A 19,827-nucleotide genomic window follows, 5' to 3' on the forward strand; every position below is an offset into this window, starting at 1 on the left:
CTCTGTCTCTTCCTACATGATAAAACCATCAACCATTCATTTTCAAAAATTACTGATTACAAGAAGTGGCCACAGCTGGGTTAGTAAAAAGTATACAGCAAAACAAGTGTCAGTAGGATAAATAAATGGACAAATATCTGTAAAGGCTAGACCCACTGTCTTACACCAAGGAAAAAAGAATCAAACTTTACTTGTCCATATTCCAACATGCATTAGAGACTCTGATTCAATAAAAGTTCTGAACATTCAATGGAAACCTTGAATTTGATCATTCAGTAGGACCATATAAACTACATTATTAGCAGTATAAAATAAAATAAATATCCAAGTGTTTAGAAAGTAACAAGCCTTTAGCTATAAAGTAATGATTCTCTGCAAATATTGATTCAAAACGATTTCTGTTCAATTAAAAACACATCAGAAAAAATGTTTCAAATTCATTTCAGCTCCTATAAATGCTTTCAAATAAAAAATGAAAATATACTTTTAAACAAAGACAATAATTGCAGTATGTGCATCAGGAATAGATAAAGTAAAGAATGCAACTCCTGCTTTCCAGTTATTCTCAATTTTGTACTTATCTTAAAAGTGTCTAGGAAATCCAGTAATGTAACCAGTTAATACCTTTTAATTTACAATACAGGCCTTAAATAATAGCATGAGGTTTAAGCTTTTTCCATTATTAAACAAAGAAAAATCCAAGATGCAAACTAAACAAATATATCTAATTATGAGTATGGACTTTAAATCAGAACAAAGAGTAGGCTTTATTAAAGAACTGGCTGAAAAACCAAGTTTAGTGATTTGAGTGGGCACTAGAGGGTGCTCAATAACTGATAGCATACACTCACTGGACACTACTTTTTTTAAATCTTGGTTTGTTCCCAGACTAAAAAAATGTAGCTGTTAATGCAAGCAACTATTCATGAATGGACAAAACAAAGACTGGGGCAGTGGTTTTGTATCTTAAGATGTGTAATTAAAAAAAAACAGTACTGTACTTCATTAGAACACATGCTAATACCAGCTTTACAAAGTGATAAAATCTGAAGTATGAATTTGCCACTCTTGAATTATGCTGTACCTTTACTATGTGGGAGAGTATGGGTGAGTGTTCCTTGGGTGGGGCTGGCTTAATTTCAAATTTAGTTGGCTATGACTGGAAATGTAGAGATGCTAACTCTCTTTCCAAATATATCACTCGCTACTGCAGTTTTGCTGTGTGTGCTTAAGATAAGCGTCTGACAAGATCAAGGATATAACATCATCCACAAATGGTACTGTGGCACGTTCATATACTAAAAAAATCATGAGCATGACAAGAGACAAGATGCAACTTCAGCAGAGTACACTTTATGTGGAAAGCCAAGTTTGTAAGCACAAACACTGCAGTGAAATAAACAACAGAAATATACCCAATCCCTGCCAGTGCACCGGTCAATGCCTCCGCCAAGGAGAATGCCTCCACAACATTTAGATATGTCTCAAACAGTCCTTCCACCTCTCAATGATATCTTCAGTCAGCACTGATGTTCCCCATGTTTGCTGAAAACAGCAAGGGAAGCATACCACATGCCCTAAGACAGCAAATTATTTGCCATAAATTCTTCACTTCTTCAAGGCTCCAAAACTCAATTTTCATGGCCTCACCAAACTCCTCTTACCAAGGGGACTTTACTTCATCCATGGCTACAGCTGTTGTCTTTTGGATCTGCCAATACTACTTACTGGTAGTCAAATCCAGAGACCATTGTGCGTTTCTTTAATCTGGCAGCTCCATTACTATTGTTGTGCTCCTATTAATCCTAGGCTTACTGTCATGATAAACACAGAACATATTTTGGCCATAGCTGTTTGCAACTTTTCCCATTACTAAGGTCTTCAACAGGGTCCATTTAGATTTAATGTTGTTAAATCTCCCTATGATGCAGAAGAAGCATTTCCAGATATTAGACATGAAATCAGTAGAATTAGAAGCATCCATGAACCATTTCTAGTACACTTTCACTACATGTTTAAGTCTTGATTGTCTGTCCATCTCCTTCAGCATGCGCACCACCACAGGAATGAAAGATTAGCATCGCTTCATAGCCAAATCTAGTAGTAACTGTAGTTGTAACCAGTGGAAGTGTCATGTGTGCAAAGTACACTTAAATTCTTACTTGTATATTTGACAAACATGCAGCACGCTGTTACCTTTTGTCACTGTGATAAACAAAAATGTAATAAAACAAATATCAAAACAGAGATGTGTATGAAGATCAGCAATGTGTGAAGATCTCACAAAAGCTACTAAATTAACATTTGTAAGTCAGATATTGATGGATGGATGGACATAGAGATGGTCAGAAAAAATAGCTGTGGAGTATTTTCTGTGGTGTTCTGAGTTGTTTTTAAGGGCAATATGGTAAGTAAAAAATGATATACTGAATATATATTTATTTACATAAACAAATTCTACTCAGCATAAAGAGAGATACAGAAGTCCAAGAGGTGGATGGGGAGAATCCTGGACGGTTGCAGATAGATACGTCATCAACCCGTCCCTTGAGGTCAGTCCTCTCTCCGAGATACACTTTCAATTTAGAGAGACACTGGCTTCTTTCAAGCTGGAGCAATGGAATGACGACTCCCTGAAATTTGCAAAAAATGCAGTCGTACTTGTCAATGGCCAACGCACCCATCAGTCCATGCCACAGGGTCCTCACTTCGTAATAGAAAATGACCTATTATATCGGGTAGCTGAGTATAAGGGGAAGGTGAGGAAGCTGTTGTTAATCCCATGAACCTACCGGCAGGTCTGTGAGTTGGCGCACGCCCACCTCCTAGCAGGCCATTTGGGCACCAAAGAGATGCTAGAGGGTATTAGGCTCCGATTTTGTTGGACAAGAATTAATGAGGAGGTTTTTGCGTCTCTTGTCCGGAGTGTCAATTATGGCAAATTCCTAGGAAGGACCGAGCTCCTCTTGTTCCCCTTCCCCTGACTGATGTCCCCTTCAAGCAAAATGGGGTCAATATTGTAGGACCCCTAGAGCCCTCAGCCAGAGGACATAAAGATATATTAGTCCTTGTGGATTATGCTACTCAATATCCAGAGGCTGTTCCCTTGCACTCAGCCACGTCTAAGGCAATCGCATGGGAACTTGTAGGGGTCCTTGCACATGTTGGCATCCCTAAGGAAGTCCTTATGGACCAAGGGACGCCCTTTACCTCGGAGACGTTCAGGGAGACTGCCAAGTTACTTAAAATAAAGCACTTAAAGACCACGGTGTATCATCCTCAAACTGACGGTCTAGTAGAGAGGTTTAATCAGACTCTCAAACAAATGCTTCGCAAGGTGGTCAGCGGGGACGGGAGGAACTGGGACCAGCTTCTCCCCCTCAAGCTCTTTGCGTATTGAGAGGTCCCAAAAGCCTCTACAGGATTCTCGCTGTTTGAATTATTATATGGATGGCAACCTCTGGGAATATTAGATATTCTGAAAGAAGGATGGGGTTAAATTCCAGACAGAGACGGGCACTCGAAGCAGCTATCCTGTCTGTCCTGGACGTAGTGAGTGAGAAGCCAGTAAAGACCTCTCTGATTGTGCATGACATAGTGACAAAGCCCGGGGGTTATCGTTAGAGAGCACCCCTATTGACTTCCCAAGACAAAGAAAGCAGAAGTGGAGCTGGAAATCAAGTCAATGCTGGAACTAGGAGTGATAGAGGAGAGTTCTAGTCCCTGGTCCAGTCCAATCGTCTTAGTTGGTAAGCCTGATGGTAGCTGGAGGTTTTGAAATGACTTCTGTCTGCTTAATCAAGTCTCCCAATTTGATGCTTATCCAATGCTTCGAGTGGACGACCTCCTCGAAAGGCTTGGCCAGGCAAAATGTTTGACCAGACTTGACATGACGACGGGGTACTGGCAGATTCCTTTAACAGACTCTGCTAAGATCAAGACCGTGTTTAGCACCCTAGAGGACACTGGCAGTATCGTGTTCTTCCATTTGGGTTACACGGGGCTCCTGCAACTTCCCAACGTCTGGTGGATAAAGTGCTCCGATCCCATAACGCATATAGTGCTGTTTACCTAGATGACGCTGTCATCTATTCTAGTACATGGAAGGAACACATATAGCAGGTTAGAGCGGTATTGCAATATGCTAGGAGAGGCTGGGTTTTGAATCACTCCAAAGAAATGCTTCTTTGAATTGAAAGAGGCTAAATATTTGGGCTACCAGGTGGGGCAGGGTACCGTAAAAATGCAGTGTTCAAAGGTAGAAGCCATATTAAATTGGTCCCGTCCGTGAACCAAGTGGCAAGTCCAAGCATTTCTCAGATTAGCTGGGTATTACTGCCGGTTTGAGTAATAAAAATTCTATGCCAGACCAGGGGGCGGTGGAGTGCACTGACTGTCTCCCTCAGTTCCTTGCAGATCTTTCTCAGGAAATTCCAGCTGCTTTCAGAGCCTCTGATGATGCCACTTCCGTTTTTTCCCCTGGCGCCGATGATGACATCACTTCCAGCTCTGGTGCCCATGTTGACATCACTTCTATTTTTCTGGGGAACCCAATGACGTCACATCCACTTTCCAGCACCACTGATGATGTCACTTTTGTCTGTTCCACCCAGAACCAGACCCCACGGCTGGTCAATGATGATGTCACTTCCGGTTCCGCCGCCTCCGATGACGTCACTTTCTATACTGCCTAATAAGGACACCATCTTTGTTGGGGACTTTCAAAACTCAACTTGATGTTTTTTTGGAATAAATAAGTGGATAGGACTGGCGAGCTTTGTTTGGCTGAATGGCCTGTTCTCGTCTAGAGTGTTCTAATGTTCTACCCTCAGTTCTGTTTTGGACTCGGATCTGTGAACATCTCTGTTCTAATTTAAACCTATTTTGCAGCCTTGGAACAAAATATGGGTGGCTGACCCAAACCTTCATGATGGCTTTGACTCATTCTTGTGACAATACACAAAGTAAAATATCAGCATCCCCATGTCACACCTATTTCAGGTGATTTGTGACATTACATCCACAAGTAGTGATGTAGATTTTTCATTTAACTAACCTTTTTAAGGAGAGTGAGGCAAGGATGTGGGTCTCTGTCTTGACTCTCCAGCTTGACAAAGCTGATAAATAAGTGCTCTTGCTGCTCATCATCACTCGTGTTGCACAGGGACAATGGATGGGACTGTGAATAAAAATTAAAACAAAAAAAAAATCATTAATAAAACAGTAATGTTAACATTTTCATAAAAAGTCATTAATTATATCTCTTGTGCTTGTACCTACATAGGAGCAGGACTGGCAAAGCTGATAGAACTAGCTTTCACTTAAACCTATTAAACAATAAAAGACCTACTAGTACTCTTAAATGAAGTGAGAGGCAGTTCAGAAGTGAACAACATCTTAACATTTACTTTAAAAGATTTATATTACTATACTATTTAGTAACCAGGCTTCTAATTGAAATAAATATAAGTTCATTGTTAAAAAGCTACTGACTTTAACAATTGAAGATGTGAGTTCCAAAATCTGCTAATTACACCTTTTGGTAAAATTTAGTGAACACTTGATTGTGACTTTTCATGCAGTTGGTCATGCGCCGAAAATATGTTTGAGCTTCAAAGCTTGCTAATTGCAACAGTGTAGCGCTATAGTTTTAGGGATTTAGTTTCAAAATCTGCTAACGGACCCAGATTTTCCTATTTATCTTTTGTACTTAGCTGATTTTGGAACTGAGCTCTTCAATTGTAAATAACTTCCTTTAAAAGTTAGAGGTTTAAATGTCAAAAGTATTCTAACCAGGAGCATCTGATAGATAGATAGATAGATAGATAGATAGATAGATAGATAGATAGATAGATAGATAGATAGATAGATAGATAGATAGATAGATAGATAGATAGATAGATAGATAGATAGATAGATAGATAGATAGATAGATAGATAGATAGATAGATAGATAGATAGATAGATAGATAGATAGATAGATAGATAGATAGATAGATAGATAGATAGATAGATAGATAGATAGATAGATAGATAGATAGATAGATAGATAGATAGATAGATAGATAGATAGATAGATAGATAGATAGATAGATAGATAGATAGATAGATAGATAGATAGATAGATAGATAGATAGATAGATAGATAGATAGATAGATAGATAGATAGATAGATAGATAGATAGATAGATAGATAGATAGATAGATAGATAGATAGATAGATAGATAGATAGATAGATAGATAGATAGATAGATAGATAGATAGATAGATAGATAGATAGATAGATACTTTATTAATCCCAATGGGAAATTCACATTCTTCAGCAGCAGCATACTGATACAATAAATAATATTAAAGAATGATTATAATGCAGGTGAAAAACAGACAATAACTATGTATAATGTTAAATGTTAACGTTTACCCCCCCGGATGGAATTAAACAGTCGCATAGTTTGGGGGAGGAACGATCTCCTCAATCTGTCAGTGGAGCAGGACAGTGACAGCAGTCTGTCGCTGAAGCTGCTCTTCTGTCTGGAGATGATACTATTAAGTGGATGCAGTGGATTCTCCATAATTGATAGGAGCCTGCTGAGCGCCCTTCGCTCTGCCACAGATGTTAAACTGTTCAGCTCCATGCCAACAATAGAGCTTGCCTTCCTCACCAGTTTGTCCAGACGTGAGGCGTCTTTCCTCTTAATGCTGCCTCCCCAGCACACCACTGCGTAGAAGAGGGCGCTCGCCACAACTCTTATTGCAGATGTTGAAGGACGCCAGCCTTCTAAGGTAGTATAACCGGCTCTGTCCTTTCTTGCACAGTGCATCAGTATTGGCAGTCCAGTCTAATTTATCATCCAGCAGATTTATCATAATGCAGAACTCTTTGTTACTTGTGGATTATCACTACCAAATACCAACTTTACTATACATCCATATGTACACACTTTCTCAAATATACAGGCTTCATCCAGTTCAAGATAGCCGCTGACCACAGCCTATCCTAACTGCATCTAGAACATGGAAGGAACCAATTGCCTTTAATCACAAAGCATATTCATGATCAAACTATCACTTACATCCGCCAATTAACCTAACAGACTAGACTTTGTGTATATGTTAGGAAAACTGGAGTATCTGGATAAAAACCTACACACACACACAGAAAGGACATGCAAACTACATATAAACTACAACTGAGTGTGAGATTTGAACCTATGGTACTAGAAAGAATCACAAAGAGCAAATTGATTAGAATCCATGGCACTAGAAAGAATCACAAATGGCAAATTAGATTACTCTGTTTTATATACTGTAATGAAAGCACATAATTTATTGCACAAAACACAAAAACAAATCTTTTTTTTATGTCTAGATTGATGACAAATACAATTGCGGGAAAAGCTACATGTGAAATTAGGCATATGTTAGAGAAAGAAACTAATTTTTCATTATAAAACAAAAGCTAGCAGCCACAGGAGTATAAACCATCACCATACTTGGATACCACTTCTGCAAAGAACTCTTAAGTGCTCCGGCTCCGGCTAATGTAAAATAGCATATTACATTCTCCCACAGGATCACTTCACTTCTCAAGGATGATGAAGACAATTTTCATAGCAATTATGAAAAATACTACTATTATTACTAACAATGCAACAGTAAGTCTTGTTAAATTACAATGCTTCTAAAACAGTGTTTGTTATTTATATCATACAGCTTTGAATAAATGTATTCTTGGTTTGCTTGCCACAGGCTTCATAGTCAACAGAGTGGTGTCAGAATGTCTGAAAGAGAGCCCAGTGATTGACAGAGTCCTACAGAACCTGCCGGGAGCAACTAAAATCACTGAAGTGGAAAATGTTGGTCAATGAAAGAGATCAGTTTTCTTGTATTGCTGTAATTATGGCAGACCTTCCAGAGGGTATTTCTGTTTCTCTTTTTTATCTATTGAAGAAACCTTGTTGGGCTTTTCTCAACAGATGGATTTAGGCTCACCCTCTTTGTCTCTCCTCATGACTTTAAAAACATATTTACTTATTTGGGAAGGCATAATGTTTTGGAGCAGTGGCTGCTGACACAAGAAATCCAAACTTTTAGGAAATCTAAAAGGCCCAAAGAGATTATGTCAACATTTTAGTAGAAAAATAATGCTCATGGAGGAGGTGAGGTATACTAGAACGGTAAGGATGGAATTAAACTTACTCTACATTTAATGTTCTCTGAGGTTTTCATATGTGAAGAACTTTATAGCTTCTCAGTAGCTACAAAGAATTATTAGGATGTTGCTCAGGGATTTGGAGATAGGAGAAACAGAAGAGTTAATAAGAAAAAAAAGCAAGTATAATAAAATAAATCACCAGGACCAATTGACATTTATTGTAGAGTGCTTATGGAAGTAAGTGAGTTCATATACAGTATAAATAACTAACACTTTTTTTAGATATCAAAAGATACTGGGTAAATGGCTAAAGACTTGAAGCTAACACATTTTGCCCCCGTCAGTAAGCTTACTGTGCATCACGGAAAATAATGTAAGCAATAATTAAAAGAAAGACTAGGCAACATGTGTTAAGTTCAGGTGTACAAGTTAACAATTAACATAGGTTTTTTACTAATATGCTCCAATCCTTGATCAGAGAGGCATAAACTATATTACAGATTTTCAAATATGTTTTTGAGGTGCAATATGAAAGACTAATGATTGAACTAAATGAAGTGGGAGTTCAAGGAACACTGGGAATATGTGTGGTAAATTGGCTGAGACAATGAAATCAAAGGGTTATGGGTCCAATGAACATTTGACATTCAGACAATGTTAACCGTGGTGTCCATTAGATTTTTAAAAAAAGATGTGAACACTGAGAAAGATATTATCATTCAGGAATTAGTGACAGGGTCACTACTGTTTCTAAATTATATACATGATCTTGAAACAGCTGTAACTAAGAAGCTGATTAAGTCTCCTGATGGCAATAAACCAGATGGAAAAAGTCTGAATAAACATATGCCATGCCAACCTAATCTGGGGTATTCATAGGAAATATAATTAGTTTCTTCATGAAATGTAAGTAAATAATGAATATTAACAGTTGTGTCACATATATGAAATATTCAAATGTGTGCTTTAATTTAGTCTAAATATTCTTTGTTATAATACTTTGTCATTTTTCACACAATGATGGAGTTCCACTGATGGCTAGATCCCTAATAAAGAATCATAAATAACATCATATTAGTAATCACTGAACTTGAAATATGTTTGAAATTTGTCATTATAACCCTCTGGAAGTGACCATTAAAGGGCTTGGACCACTGGTCAAGAACCAAATATCAAACATACTGTACTATCATATCCATAATCTGTAACCTCGAAATTGCATAATGCAACATTCCACATGCCTATATTACCATTTTCCATTTTTTTTAAATTCATGAAAAGAAGTAACTTTAACACTCTGTGCCCCACAAACCGCTGGGATCAGTTGATATGGCATGCAAAACTTCAAGTCCTTCTGACACCTATTGGCTTGCTTTATTTTAAGAGTGGTCCAAAATGGCCTCAAAATGAAGATCCCCAAAAAATTTGACATCTTGCACAATTAGACATCAAGATGAGTCAAATGATATGGAGATTTTCTCGAACGGGTGAGTCAGGAGGCACCATACAAAAAACCTGAAGTGAATTCAAAGCATTCATAACATAACAGCGTTATGAACACGATAGCACCCAAAAGTCAGCTCCATGACTACAGATACATCTGGACAGAATTCAGAATTGCATAGATGAAACTGAATATAAGTAGATATACACTGCTACATTCTAGATTTAAATACATAAGTCTGGAACTTGAAAGTACACCTAACAAGAATGACTTGCAAGTCATAATAGATTCATCATTGTCCACATCCATCCTGTTCAAAGAGGCCAAAAACATTAGATTGCACAGCTCAATATATCAAGTATAAATCGAGAGCTATAAACAAACTGAAGGAGACTCATCTGGAACATTATGTTTTGTTCTGGTCTTTATATTACAAAAAATACACAAAAGCTCTTTGGAAAGTTCAAGAAAGAGAATATAAACTGTTTCCAGAATTATGGGGTATGAAGAACAAGGATAGACAGAAGAATCTTTTTTTGGTTATACCAGATTGATAATAAAAGTAGATATGAGTGAAGTGTTCAAAATTACGAAAAGAAAAGGTACAGTTGATTCTGCCTTCTATTTTAACATTAATTCGTCAATGAGAACATGTGACAAAAACGTAAACCTGTTAATGGTAAATTTTGAACACAAGAAGATTATTTCTTCACTCAGAGAACTGCAGATATGTGGAATATGTTTGGCTGTTAGATAGCAGCACCTTGAGAACCCATGAAAGCTAACTAGATGATATTTTGCAAAAGTTATGAGAAAACAGACTAATAAGTTATTTTGGGCTTAAAGGCCAGTCTGTGTATTCTCATTAAAGAATCCACTATCTAAGAGGTCCGTGAAATTTGTGTTTAAATACACCATATAATCATACACATTCTAAAATAGTTCTAGACAGATATACAAGCAGTGTGAGATGCAGAATTACAATGCACAAATCTACACATGTCCCAGATAGTAAAATACACTCGAAAATATCCATTTATCCAGTTCAGGGTATACTAGAAATTGTGGATGCAAGGAAAGCACAAAAGATATGGTGACAGTAAATAGCTGGATTCACACAAGTTTAGTCACATTCTGAGAAACTTTACAGTAGGCAATTACCACAACAACATCTCTTTAAAATTGTTGGGGATGCTTATGTGAATGAAGAATATGCAAGGTCCACACAGAAACCAACATATGCTTTAAATAAACAAGGGTACAAGTACTGTGAACTCAAATTTTATTGTTCTACATTTAAAAAATGCACTGAAGTATTTCCCCATAAACAGCATATCTTAAGTAGGTGTTGAGATTAATCCACATACCACACTCACTTCCTTTCATGATTAATTTTTACAATGTCCTGCTGCAAGACTGGATTTCAGTGCATTTTATCATTGTAAGGAAAACTTACTTTAAGAATAATATAAAGCTCCAGTTCCAATTTTCTCTGGATCACATAACCATAGGCTTGAAACCAGGACAAAAGTACTTCTCACCATTAGCCAGTATTCTGACACACAAGTTTTGGCTTTGGGGGTACCAGGAACAGTTTGGAGTCAAAGCAAATGGCAAGAAATACTGCAGTGTAACCTATCGAACAAGAAACAGCACAATTTGTAATAGTGGTAGTGGTGCGATGATTAGAATGAATGCCTTTCAACCAAGAAACTGCAGTTCAATTCAAGCCCATTTCCTTTAATGTTTTCATTAATGAAACATTTCCTTCACTACTTTTGACATGGTCACAAGCTGCCATGGCCCCTATTGTCTCTGTATGTAGTTATTGCAAATGAACTGCTTCTGGTTCTTTGCACCAGAAGGAATTCACAAGAATTTTGTATACAAAGAAGCTTTCCAATACTAACAATAGTTATGTAATGAACACAACAAGTTTATAGGTAATAGAAATAAAAGTTTGGCAATAGATAATTGGTAATTACTTTTCACATTTTAACTTTTTTTCTTTTTTATCAAGGAAATCAAGTAACTTACCTAGTTAGATAGATAGATAGAAAGACAAGAATTTTGTATACAAAGAAGCTTTCCAATACTAACAATAGTTATGTAATGAACACAACAAGTTTATAGGTAATAGAAATAAAAGTTTGGCAATAGATAATTGGTAATTACTTTTCACATTTTAACTTTTTTTCTTTTTTATCAAGGAAATCAAGTAACTTACCTAGTTACTGCATATTAATATAAATAGATCAACTAGTATTGGAGTTTATGCAGATAACATACTCTCTTTACTAGTTTTGAGCATACAATGAACTTGTGGAACTAAAAATGTGTTGTTTTGGATTTTATTTTTTATCCCTATTTCTGAATGCCAAATCAAGAGAATTCGGTAATGCTCAGCATGCCTTTTCAAGCATAGTTGATTTTCCACATCAAGTTAAATTTAGGATAGAAAACGAGTTAGAACAGTGAATAATCATTCATACTACGATCTAACTTATCAGCAAAGAAATTTTTACCTGTTTACTGTTATAACACTCAGCTCTTTCTGACTTTAGTTCAATTCTTTCATATATTCAGATCACCCCAAAGAACTGCCATTCCCCCACTTTCCCACTTGGGTGCTCATGTCTTTATCTTTACAAAACATCGCTTTCAGCTAAACTTCCCAAAGGTCTTACAACTTTACATTCCAGCCAAATCACCTCTGAAATCAGATCCCTCAATCACTTTAAGAACAACTCAGTAAATGTCTCAAATTGCATAGAGCATTGCCTCCCTGTGCGCCTTCTGCACATTTTTCCTATACATCATCCACAGAATCATTTTACAGTTGAACGTGTCTTACATGCAGCTTCTACTCCAATCTCTAGTCTTGACTAACACAACTCCCTCATAATGAGACTGCCAAACTGAGCCAAAACCAATTTTAGCTTCATAGCCCAGCAGACACCTAATTTATAATAACTCATCCCATGTTACACCAACCATTACCTCACTTAATCAACTATTGTGACATGTAACAGATTGAAAACCTTACTTCTGTTTCACCAGGGCCTGTGTACAACCAGAATACACCTGTATCTCTCACAAAGAGTGACAGTCACTGGCATAAGGAAAAATAAAACAATGAGATGACATTAGAATATCCTTGAAGGGGATTGGTATGTAGAGAAGAAGAGAGCAATCCTTGCCATCACCATGGAATGCTATATTGTTGCCAAGTGACCTTATAGGTTACCACATCGCCAACATTTCAATACAAATTTTACAATAGACTAGACTAAGTCAATGATGTTAAACGGAGCTGTTAAAGCAGCATATCCATGGCGCTTTTAAAGGAGATTATCATTTCCCAAAACTTTGTGTATCAGGCTTCAAGATTACCACTTTTAAGGTGTCAGATTTCTTTCTATGACCTTACTCAGATTAAGTCCCTTTCACTACTACTTTTCCATTATAAATCAGTTATCTCCTGCAGCTATTAAAAAGCATCACTTAACACTTATCATACCTATGTTTTAGAAAATTAACAAAAAGTCTTCTTAGTTTTCAAACTATTTTTAAACACTGAATACATTTGTCTTACTATTTCCTTTGCTGTTATGAGACATGTCACTTGTCACTTAATCACCTCAGGAAGTAGAAACATGTAGCAGTATGTTCAGGTTTATAGCCTCTGCAACTGTCATACTGGATTTAAGCTTTCAAAGGGTTAAGACAGTGCAGTGGTAAGCTCTTTATGGCCTTGGGACAGGAAGTGCTCAATACTGAATTGGTCTGAAATTTTATTTTACATTTCCCTTAAAAGTTTATTTATTCTTCCTTAATTAAAAGTGAATTAACTTTCTTAACTTAAGTAAAGTTGCCTGTATAAATAGTTCTTCTCAGGAGAGAATATAAGTATTAAAATTCATTTTTGAAAATTATGATTAGTACACAGTAGAAACTTACTGGTCTGGATTGTCCATCATAGGAAAATTTTAAATTATTGTGAAAATATATATGGAAGGAGTTATAAAACTAACTGACTTATGAGAGATTTTCTGCAAATTTACCAGCAAGAACTCATTGATCTAAGTTTATATTAACAGCATTACGGTAAATAAGAAGTGCAGGGATAAAAGGACTAAAACTAGCCCATGAATATGTGGTAACTGCTTACTACACTGGATATTCTAGGAAATAACTCACTCCTTGGTCCTTTTCCTCAGTCACTCAGATATTGCATTCAATACTGCCCATACATACACCTTACCTTAGCTCTTTACCTACTGTATTGCTTTGTTTTTATTTGTGTTATTTACTATTTCTTTAATTTTTGTTTTTTGGGTTAACAGAAATGGGAAACAAAAGAATTTTACAGTGTCGATGGAATAAAACCTGAACAACTTTTTTCATATCAATAAGAGAGAACGTTTAAAAAAGATCACTCTCAAATTAGGGGTGACAAAACAGTTTCCAATGTGACAAAAATAGGAAAGCAATCTTTAAATAAAACCTGATATGCTTCTGCTATCCTTTAAGTCACAACAGGAACTGGTTTCTCTTGATTAAATCTTCTCATAAGCTGCTAAATCCTGTCTTTAACTGTAACATTAATTAGAGGGCTAAAATAATGGCCTGTAGTCTGTCTTGTTTCATGCTCCTTATGGCCTTATTTATCGCTACAGTTGCATAATTTTATTCTTATCTGTATTCATGCCAATCTGTTATGTGTCTATACATCGATTTTTGTCTTTCTGACAGTTTATTAGTAATGTTGCCCCCCTGCAATACCTCCCCATGGACACTAGATGGCCACCCCCCTGGGTTGGAGCGATGCCTCAGTTTCCCGCAGGGCTCCATGGGAATTGGAGTTGGGTGCAGCCCTTTTGGGTCCTGCAGGCACCACCAGGGGGTGCTGCACCTGGGACTCCTGAGCCCGTATGGGCAGCGTATTCACCACACCCGGAAGTGCAGCTGGAACTCGGCAATCAAGCATCTGGAGCACTTCCGGGTGAACTATAAAAGGGGCCAGCAGCCACCACTCCGGGAGCCAGAATCGGGAGGAGGAGGATGAGGTTGCCTGGGAGGAGTGGCGGAGGAAGAAAAGAGTGCTTTGGTGTGTGTTTTATTTGGTGTGTGTTTGTGCTTGGGACTGTGTACTGCCTGTGGGACATGGGGAAGACAGGCGCCCACAGGTAAAGAAAAAATAAATAGTTTGCTTATTTTACGTGTGCCTCCGTGTCCAGTCTGTGTTGGGTCGGGCACCTATATAGTGCCTTTTCACACCATGTACAGGTCATTGACAGAGGAAAAACACAATTATTCAAATAACATCTCAAAAATCTACAATAAATTTATAATCAACAGCCATTTACCTATTTTAATTAATCTTCCGAGACTTGGTTATACATTTATGTTTAATACAAATAAAGTCAATTCTTTGAGACCCTCATTTTAGGGGATGCGTGAATATTACACACATACCTACTGTAGATAAACAACATTGTGCATTGTTCATATGTGATATTTTCAAGGAGCTAGTGCAGGTTATTTATTCTTCTAGATTCATCCCTTTACTTGGGCTACTTTCTTGTATGGCATGAGCATGATCCAAACCCAATAAAAACATATCTCCTGATTTGTTGCCTTTACTACCATGCCATAGTACATTAGTGTATAACCTTATTGATGAAAAGTACATTCATACTGGAGGTATACGGCCTCACACTACAAAATGTCTTTTTAGTAGACAGTGCCAACCACCCACAAGAACCTTTGATGACTAACATCCTGCCAGTGCTTTGTTAATGAAGAATCCATGCTGAAAGGCTTATTAGTCTTAAAGGAGTGTTCAGAAAAAGTTAAAATGCAAATTAATTTATCCAAATAAAGTTACAAAATTCTTAAGTTGTGCTTCCTTATGATCTAGAAAATCTAGCAAAATCTAGTAAAATTTGGAAAAGCAATTTTTACAAAAACAAATCTGCAGTGTAAAACCAGTCCCTTTTGTAACAATTGAAATTTAATGGCAGTGAGGGAAACTAAATGAAACTACAGGAATACTGGTTAATATATATGTTATGATGGATGCCCGGCAGCTTAACCCGGCCGACACACCCAGGACGCTAGATGCCGACTTCCCTGCAGCTTAGCGGTGCCCCGGATTCCCGCAGGGCACTATGGGAGATGGAGTTCGGCTTCACAGCTCTTCTGGGTACCGTGGGTGCCACCAGGTGACGCTGCAGGGAAACATGGGGATTTTTGTGTTCCATATAGTCTCCACTTGACACGGAAGTGCTGATGAATCACATGGACGGAAGGACAGAAGCACTTCCGGGTCAAGGACTATATAAAGGACTAGTGGAGACCCAGCAGGAGAACCAGAGCTGGAAGGGAGTGTGACGGAGCTGCTGGGGCGAGAGAATTGTTCTTATTGTGTTAATTTATAGTGTAGTTGGTGAATGCGGTGTTGTGAAGGCACTTTTGATAAAAAAGAATTAAAAAATGCTTTTACAATTGTGTCCAGAGCATCTGTCTATTGGGTTTCATGGGGCAACATCTACCTCTAACGTTCACAATGTACAAAACTTGTATAATAAAGTATTTACAATTAATGATTTAGTGTTAACTCCCAAGATGAATTATACTAGGCTCACAATGGCTGAAGATTTTATTTGCATTTGTTGTAAAACCCGGTTTGGACAGGTCATACACAGATGTGACTGCAACATCTAAACCTGCTGTAAAAATCACACATTTTTTTGGAACCACGAAGCTTTCACTACCCATATTCAAGACAATACTCCTTTTTTGTTTTAACCAGTACAACATATCTTTTAACAAACCTTTTTTAACACTTCGAGGGCTAATTATTTTTTTTTCTGTTGTGGCACAAGGCTGAATATTTTTTTTAACAAAAAACTAAAGTTTTCTCAAAAGCACAAAAAGCAATGGTTTCATATATACAGTAAATCAACACAAAATATTTATTTATGACAAATGTCACTGTGTTTTATGTTCCATGTGCCTCTAAACTATGTGAATTCACATACATATTACTTAGCGTAGTCCTGCAAGGTATGATAACGTTAGGAACAGCCAATGGCATACATTGCCACATTACATTGCTTAAAGAATGTGTTACACTGGTGCTGCTGTTTCAGGAGTCTGTTGCTGCATGCCATGGCTGCTGTCGGTGCACAAAGGCAACTGGTAGTGGCTGCTGACCATTGCACAGATGTTTTTGTGCAGCCTGCCAGAGCCACAGGCAGCTGTCTTCGCTGAGCGGAGCTGGCTGCTGTCAGCTGCCCACGGTAGCGGTCACAGTATACAACAACAGACAGCTGAAACAGTATACTGCTAGTAAAGAGAGTCAAAGTATAACATGACAGTGGGTTTTGTTGACGTTTACAGCTAATTACTGCCTTCTACTCCTGGATTTTGACTAATGTCAACATCCGCCTCAAACCTATTTGTTGACATAAGTCAACATCCACCCAGAAAAAATTAACTGATAACAACTTTCTCCCTTCTCTTAAAACCTGTATAATGCCATCATTATCCTGGATCACTATTCTAGAACTTCAAACACTGATCCGCCAAATTCATCTTGCCACTGCAGATGAAGCACATTTACCAGCAGATTTAGTGTACAATATATGAAATTAATTTCTATACAAATTGATGTTTTAATAAAGGCTGAAGCATAGTTAGGGGTAACTCCAGGAACAATCTGGGGAATGCTCTATTCTTGTGAGGAGACAAATCATTTTATATGTTTTTTTGCTAAAAATAAACTGAATTCTAGTAGGACTCCAAACTAATTACTGAAATTTTTAAGACTTAACATGAAAATCTGTAGGTGAAGAGGCTTGGTCTAGCTTCTGAAGGCTTTTGGAGGCATTGCACCCTTTTGGCTATGGCTTCAACTTCAAATCATGACACTACATTGTCATGTACTAGGGAGTTCCTTAGCCCAAAATCCCAAAACTGTAGTAAAAATCCCACAAGTGAAATTGTCTGTCAGCCTTAGGATATAAATGACGTATTTGGCAAAAATGATCTGTAATACAAAAATGCTCCAAGATGCATAAAAGGCCCAGAAGTACTTGACTTACCACGATATGCAATCCACTGGCGAACAAGTACTAAAAAGCAGAAATTCAAAAAGAAGTCGAGAAGCAGAGTAAGAGGTCAAAAATTCCAGGGAATCAACAACAAACATTAATGACAAGAGAAGTCACCACCATCATCAAGTGTACAGTCAATGAACTGTAAGAGTTGGTTTGTTTTCCCAACCATTAAAGAGCTGTGGGAAGTCCCTGTGCAATGATAGACAGGTGGCTTCACCTCTTGGAGAAACACCCACAAAACATATGGAACACAGAACGACATAAAATGGATAAATACCTAGTTTTACAAATAATAAACTTGATAATAAAATGAATAGTAATACAGGCAGTCCCCGGCTTACGTACGAGCTAGGGACTGTAGGTTTGTTCTTAAGTTGAATTTGTATGTAAGTCAGAACAGGTACATTATTTTAATAAATGCTATTGTTGACCGACTGCAACCAAGTGCTCTGCCAATGAATGATGGAGTTTCACCTCTCTCTGACCTTTTCATTATTTCTACTTTACTTTCCATGGTGATGGTTTTTCTCCTTTACTGTATCTCCAGCATTTGCATCAGATTTGTGTTTCAGAGATATTGTTGAAGGGTGAAGACAAAAGGCTAAGATGAGCTCTTCTGCAGAGCACTGTACATGCTATCACAGCAGGAAGGCACCCCTCGTCAGCATGAGGTGTACCTGGTGTACTGAACGAGAGGCAACTTCCTGCTATGTACGTAATAGTACACAGTCACCTCCACTTGCAGACAGTATGCTGGCTGCAGCGTCAGCCCACCGAAAGCAAAGTGAATCACCCACCACCACTCCCATTCAACAGGCAGCCACCCGAGGAACACTACAATGCTGTCCCCCGCCACCCCATTCACCCTCAATGGTCTCCGTTCAGCCACAACCGGGTTACCGCTTGCAGCATCACCAACCGCCCACCGAGAATGAACAGTGGCAGCTGTTTGAGGGACACTGCAACGCTGTGTGGTGGGCGGGCAGTGAAATGCTCCCCTCCATCCCATCAAGCCTCCGTACTGCACACGAGCGCTTGCCGTGCACCCAGCCGCCCACTGAGAATGAATCAACCGGAGCCGCCCAAGGGACACTATGCTGCGCGAGCAGCGAAACCGCGCCCCCCCAGCCTCCGTCCAGCCACAGCTTGCAGTGTCCCCGGACCGGAGAAGACGGAGTGGCAGTTACTGAGGAGCCTGCGTCGTGTCCCCCAGACAGATGAAGGAGCAGCTGCGGACCCATTTGTAAGTCGTATGTCCGTAACTCGGTGAATACCTGTAAATATAAAAATTATTGTACATAAACAAAACAATCAAAAACACACAAAAAGGCATAAAGAAATCTTGGCTGAAACATAACATAAATACAGTAACACCACAGTACAATGAAAATGTTGCTTAAGCCAACATTCATTGATAAAACAGAACTGCAGCAAGTTGACAGATTCTCGAAATTTAGGAAAATCACAGGTCAAGATGATTATCCTGTGCAATTTTATAAAAAGCTATTGTATCTGTACTAGGTATCAATATTTGTGTTTTAAAAAAAAAAAGTGTAATGACCCTCTTGACGATGCATCTTATAGACCAGTGTCGCTGCTGAATAGTACCACTAAGATATTTGCAAAAGTTTTACATAAAAGAACAGAGAAAGTGCTCCCTTCTGTAATATCAAAAAATCAAAATTGATTTGTCAAAAGTAAATATCTGTTGTCTAACCCTCAATGATAGCTTGATGTAGTATACTGTATATCCCTAAATTATTCAATATTCCTCAGTACCTGTTATCTCTGGATGCAGAAAAAGCTTTTGATAGAGTGGAACAGGGATATTTATATACTGTACTAGGCAAATTTGATTTTGGATCCAATGTATTCTTGTCCAGAAGTCTCTATTTGTGTGAACAATATGATGATTCTTTCACATTATAATGTCAAATCAGATAGTCCATTATTAGAGACCACTAATGCAATAGCATCGAAACATGGCTATAGTGCCGTAACTGACGCTCCCTCACAATGCAGGTAACGTGCCTCATTTGGGACTCTGTGAGCAACCATGTGTTCAACACAAAGTCAAACCAACAGTACCAAGGATTCTCTG

The 19,827-nt window shown here is 38.0% G+C and overlaps 1 protein-coding gene across 2 annotated transcripts in view; it reads right to left on the reverse strand.

Moving 5' to 3' along the window:
* The window catches only part of LOC114655771 (E3 ubiquitin-protein ligase RNF43), a 477,555-nt gene that overhangs the window by 166,807 nt on the left and 290,921 nt on the right, over positions 1-19,827 (reverse strand). For both annotated transcript variants that reach the window (XR_007935634.1, XM_028806995.2), the window contains exon 2: positions 5,057-5,179. Coding sequence is in view for 1 of the 2 variants with exons in the window: in XM_028806995.2 (XP_028662828.1) it covers positions 5,057-5,179 (123 nt within the window). In the remaining variant the exon portion in view is untranslated. The remainder of the gene's footprint in view (positions 1-5,056; positions 5,180-19,827) is intronic.

This window comes from Erpetoichthys calabaricus, chromosome 8 (assembly GCF_900747795.2).
Source record: "Erpetoichthys calabaricus chromosome 8, fErpCal1.3, whole genome shotgun sequence".
Taxonomy (NCBI): domain Eukaryota; kingdom Metazoa; phylum Chordata; class Cladistia; order Polypteriformes; family Polypteridae; genus Erpetoichthys; species Erpetoichthys calabaricus.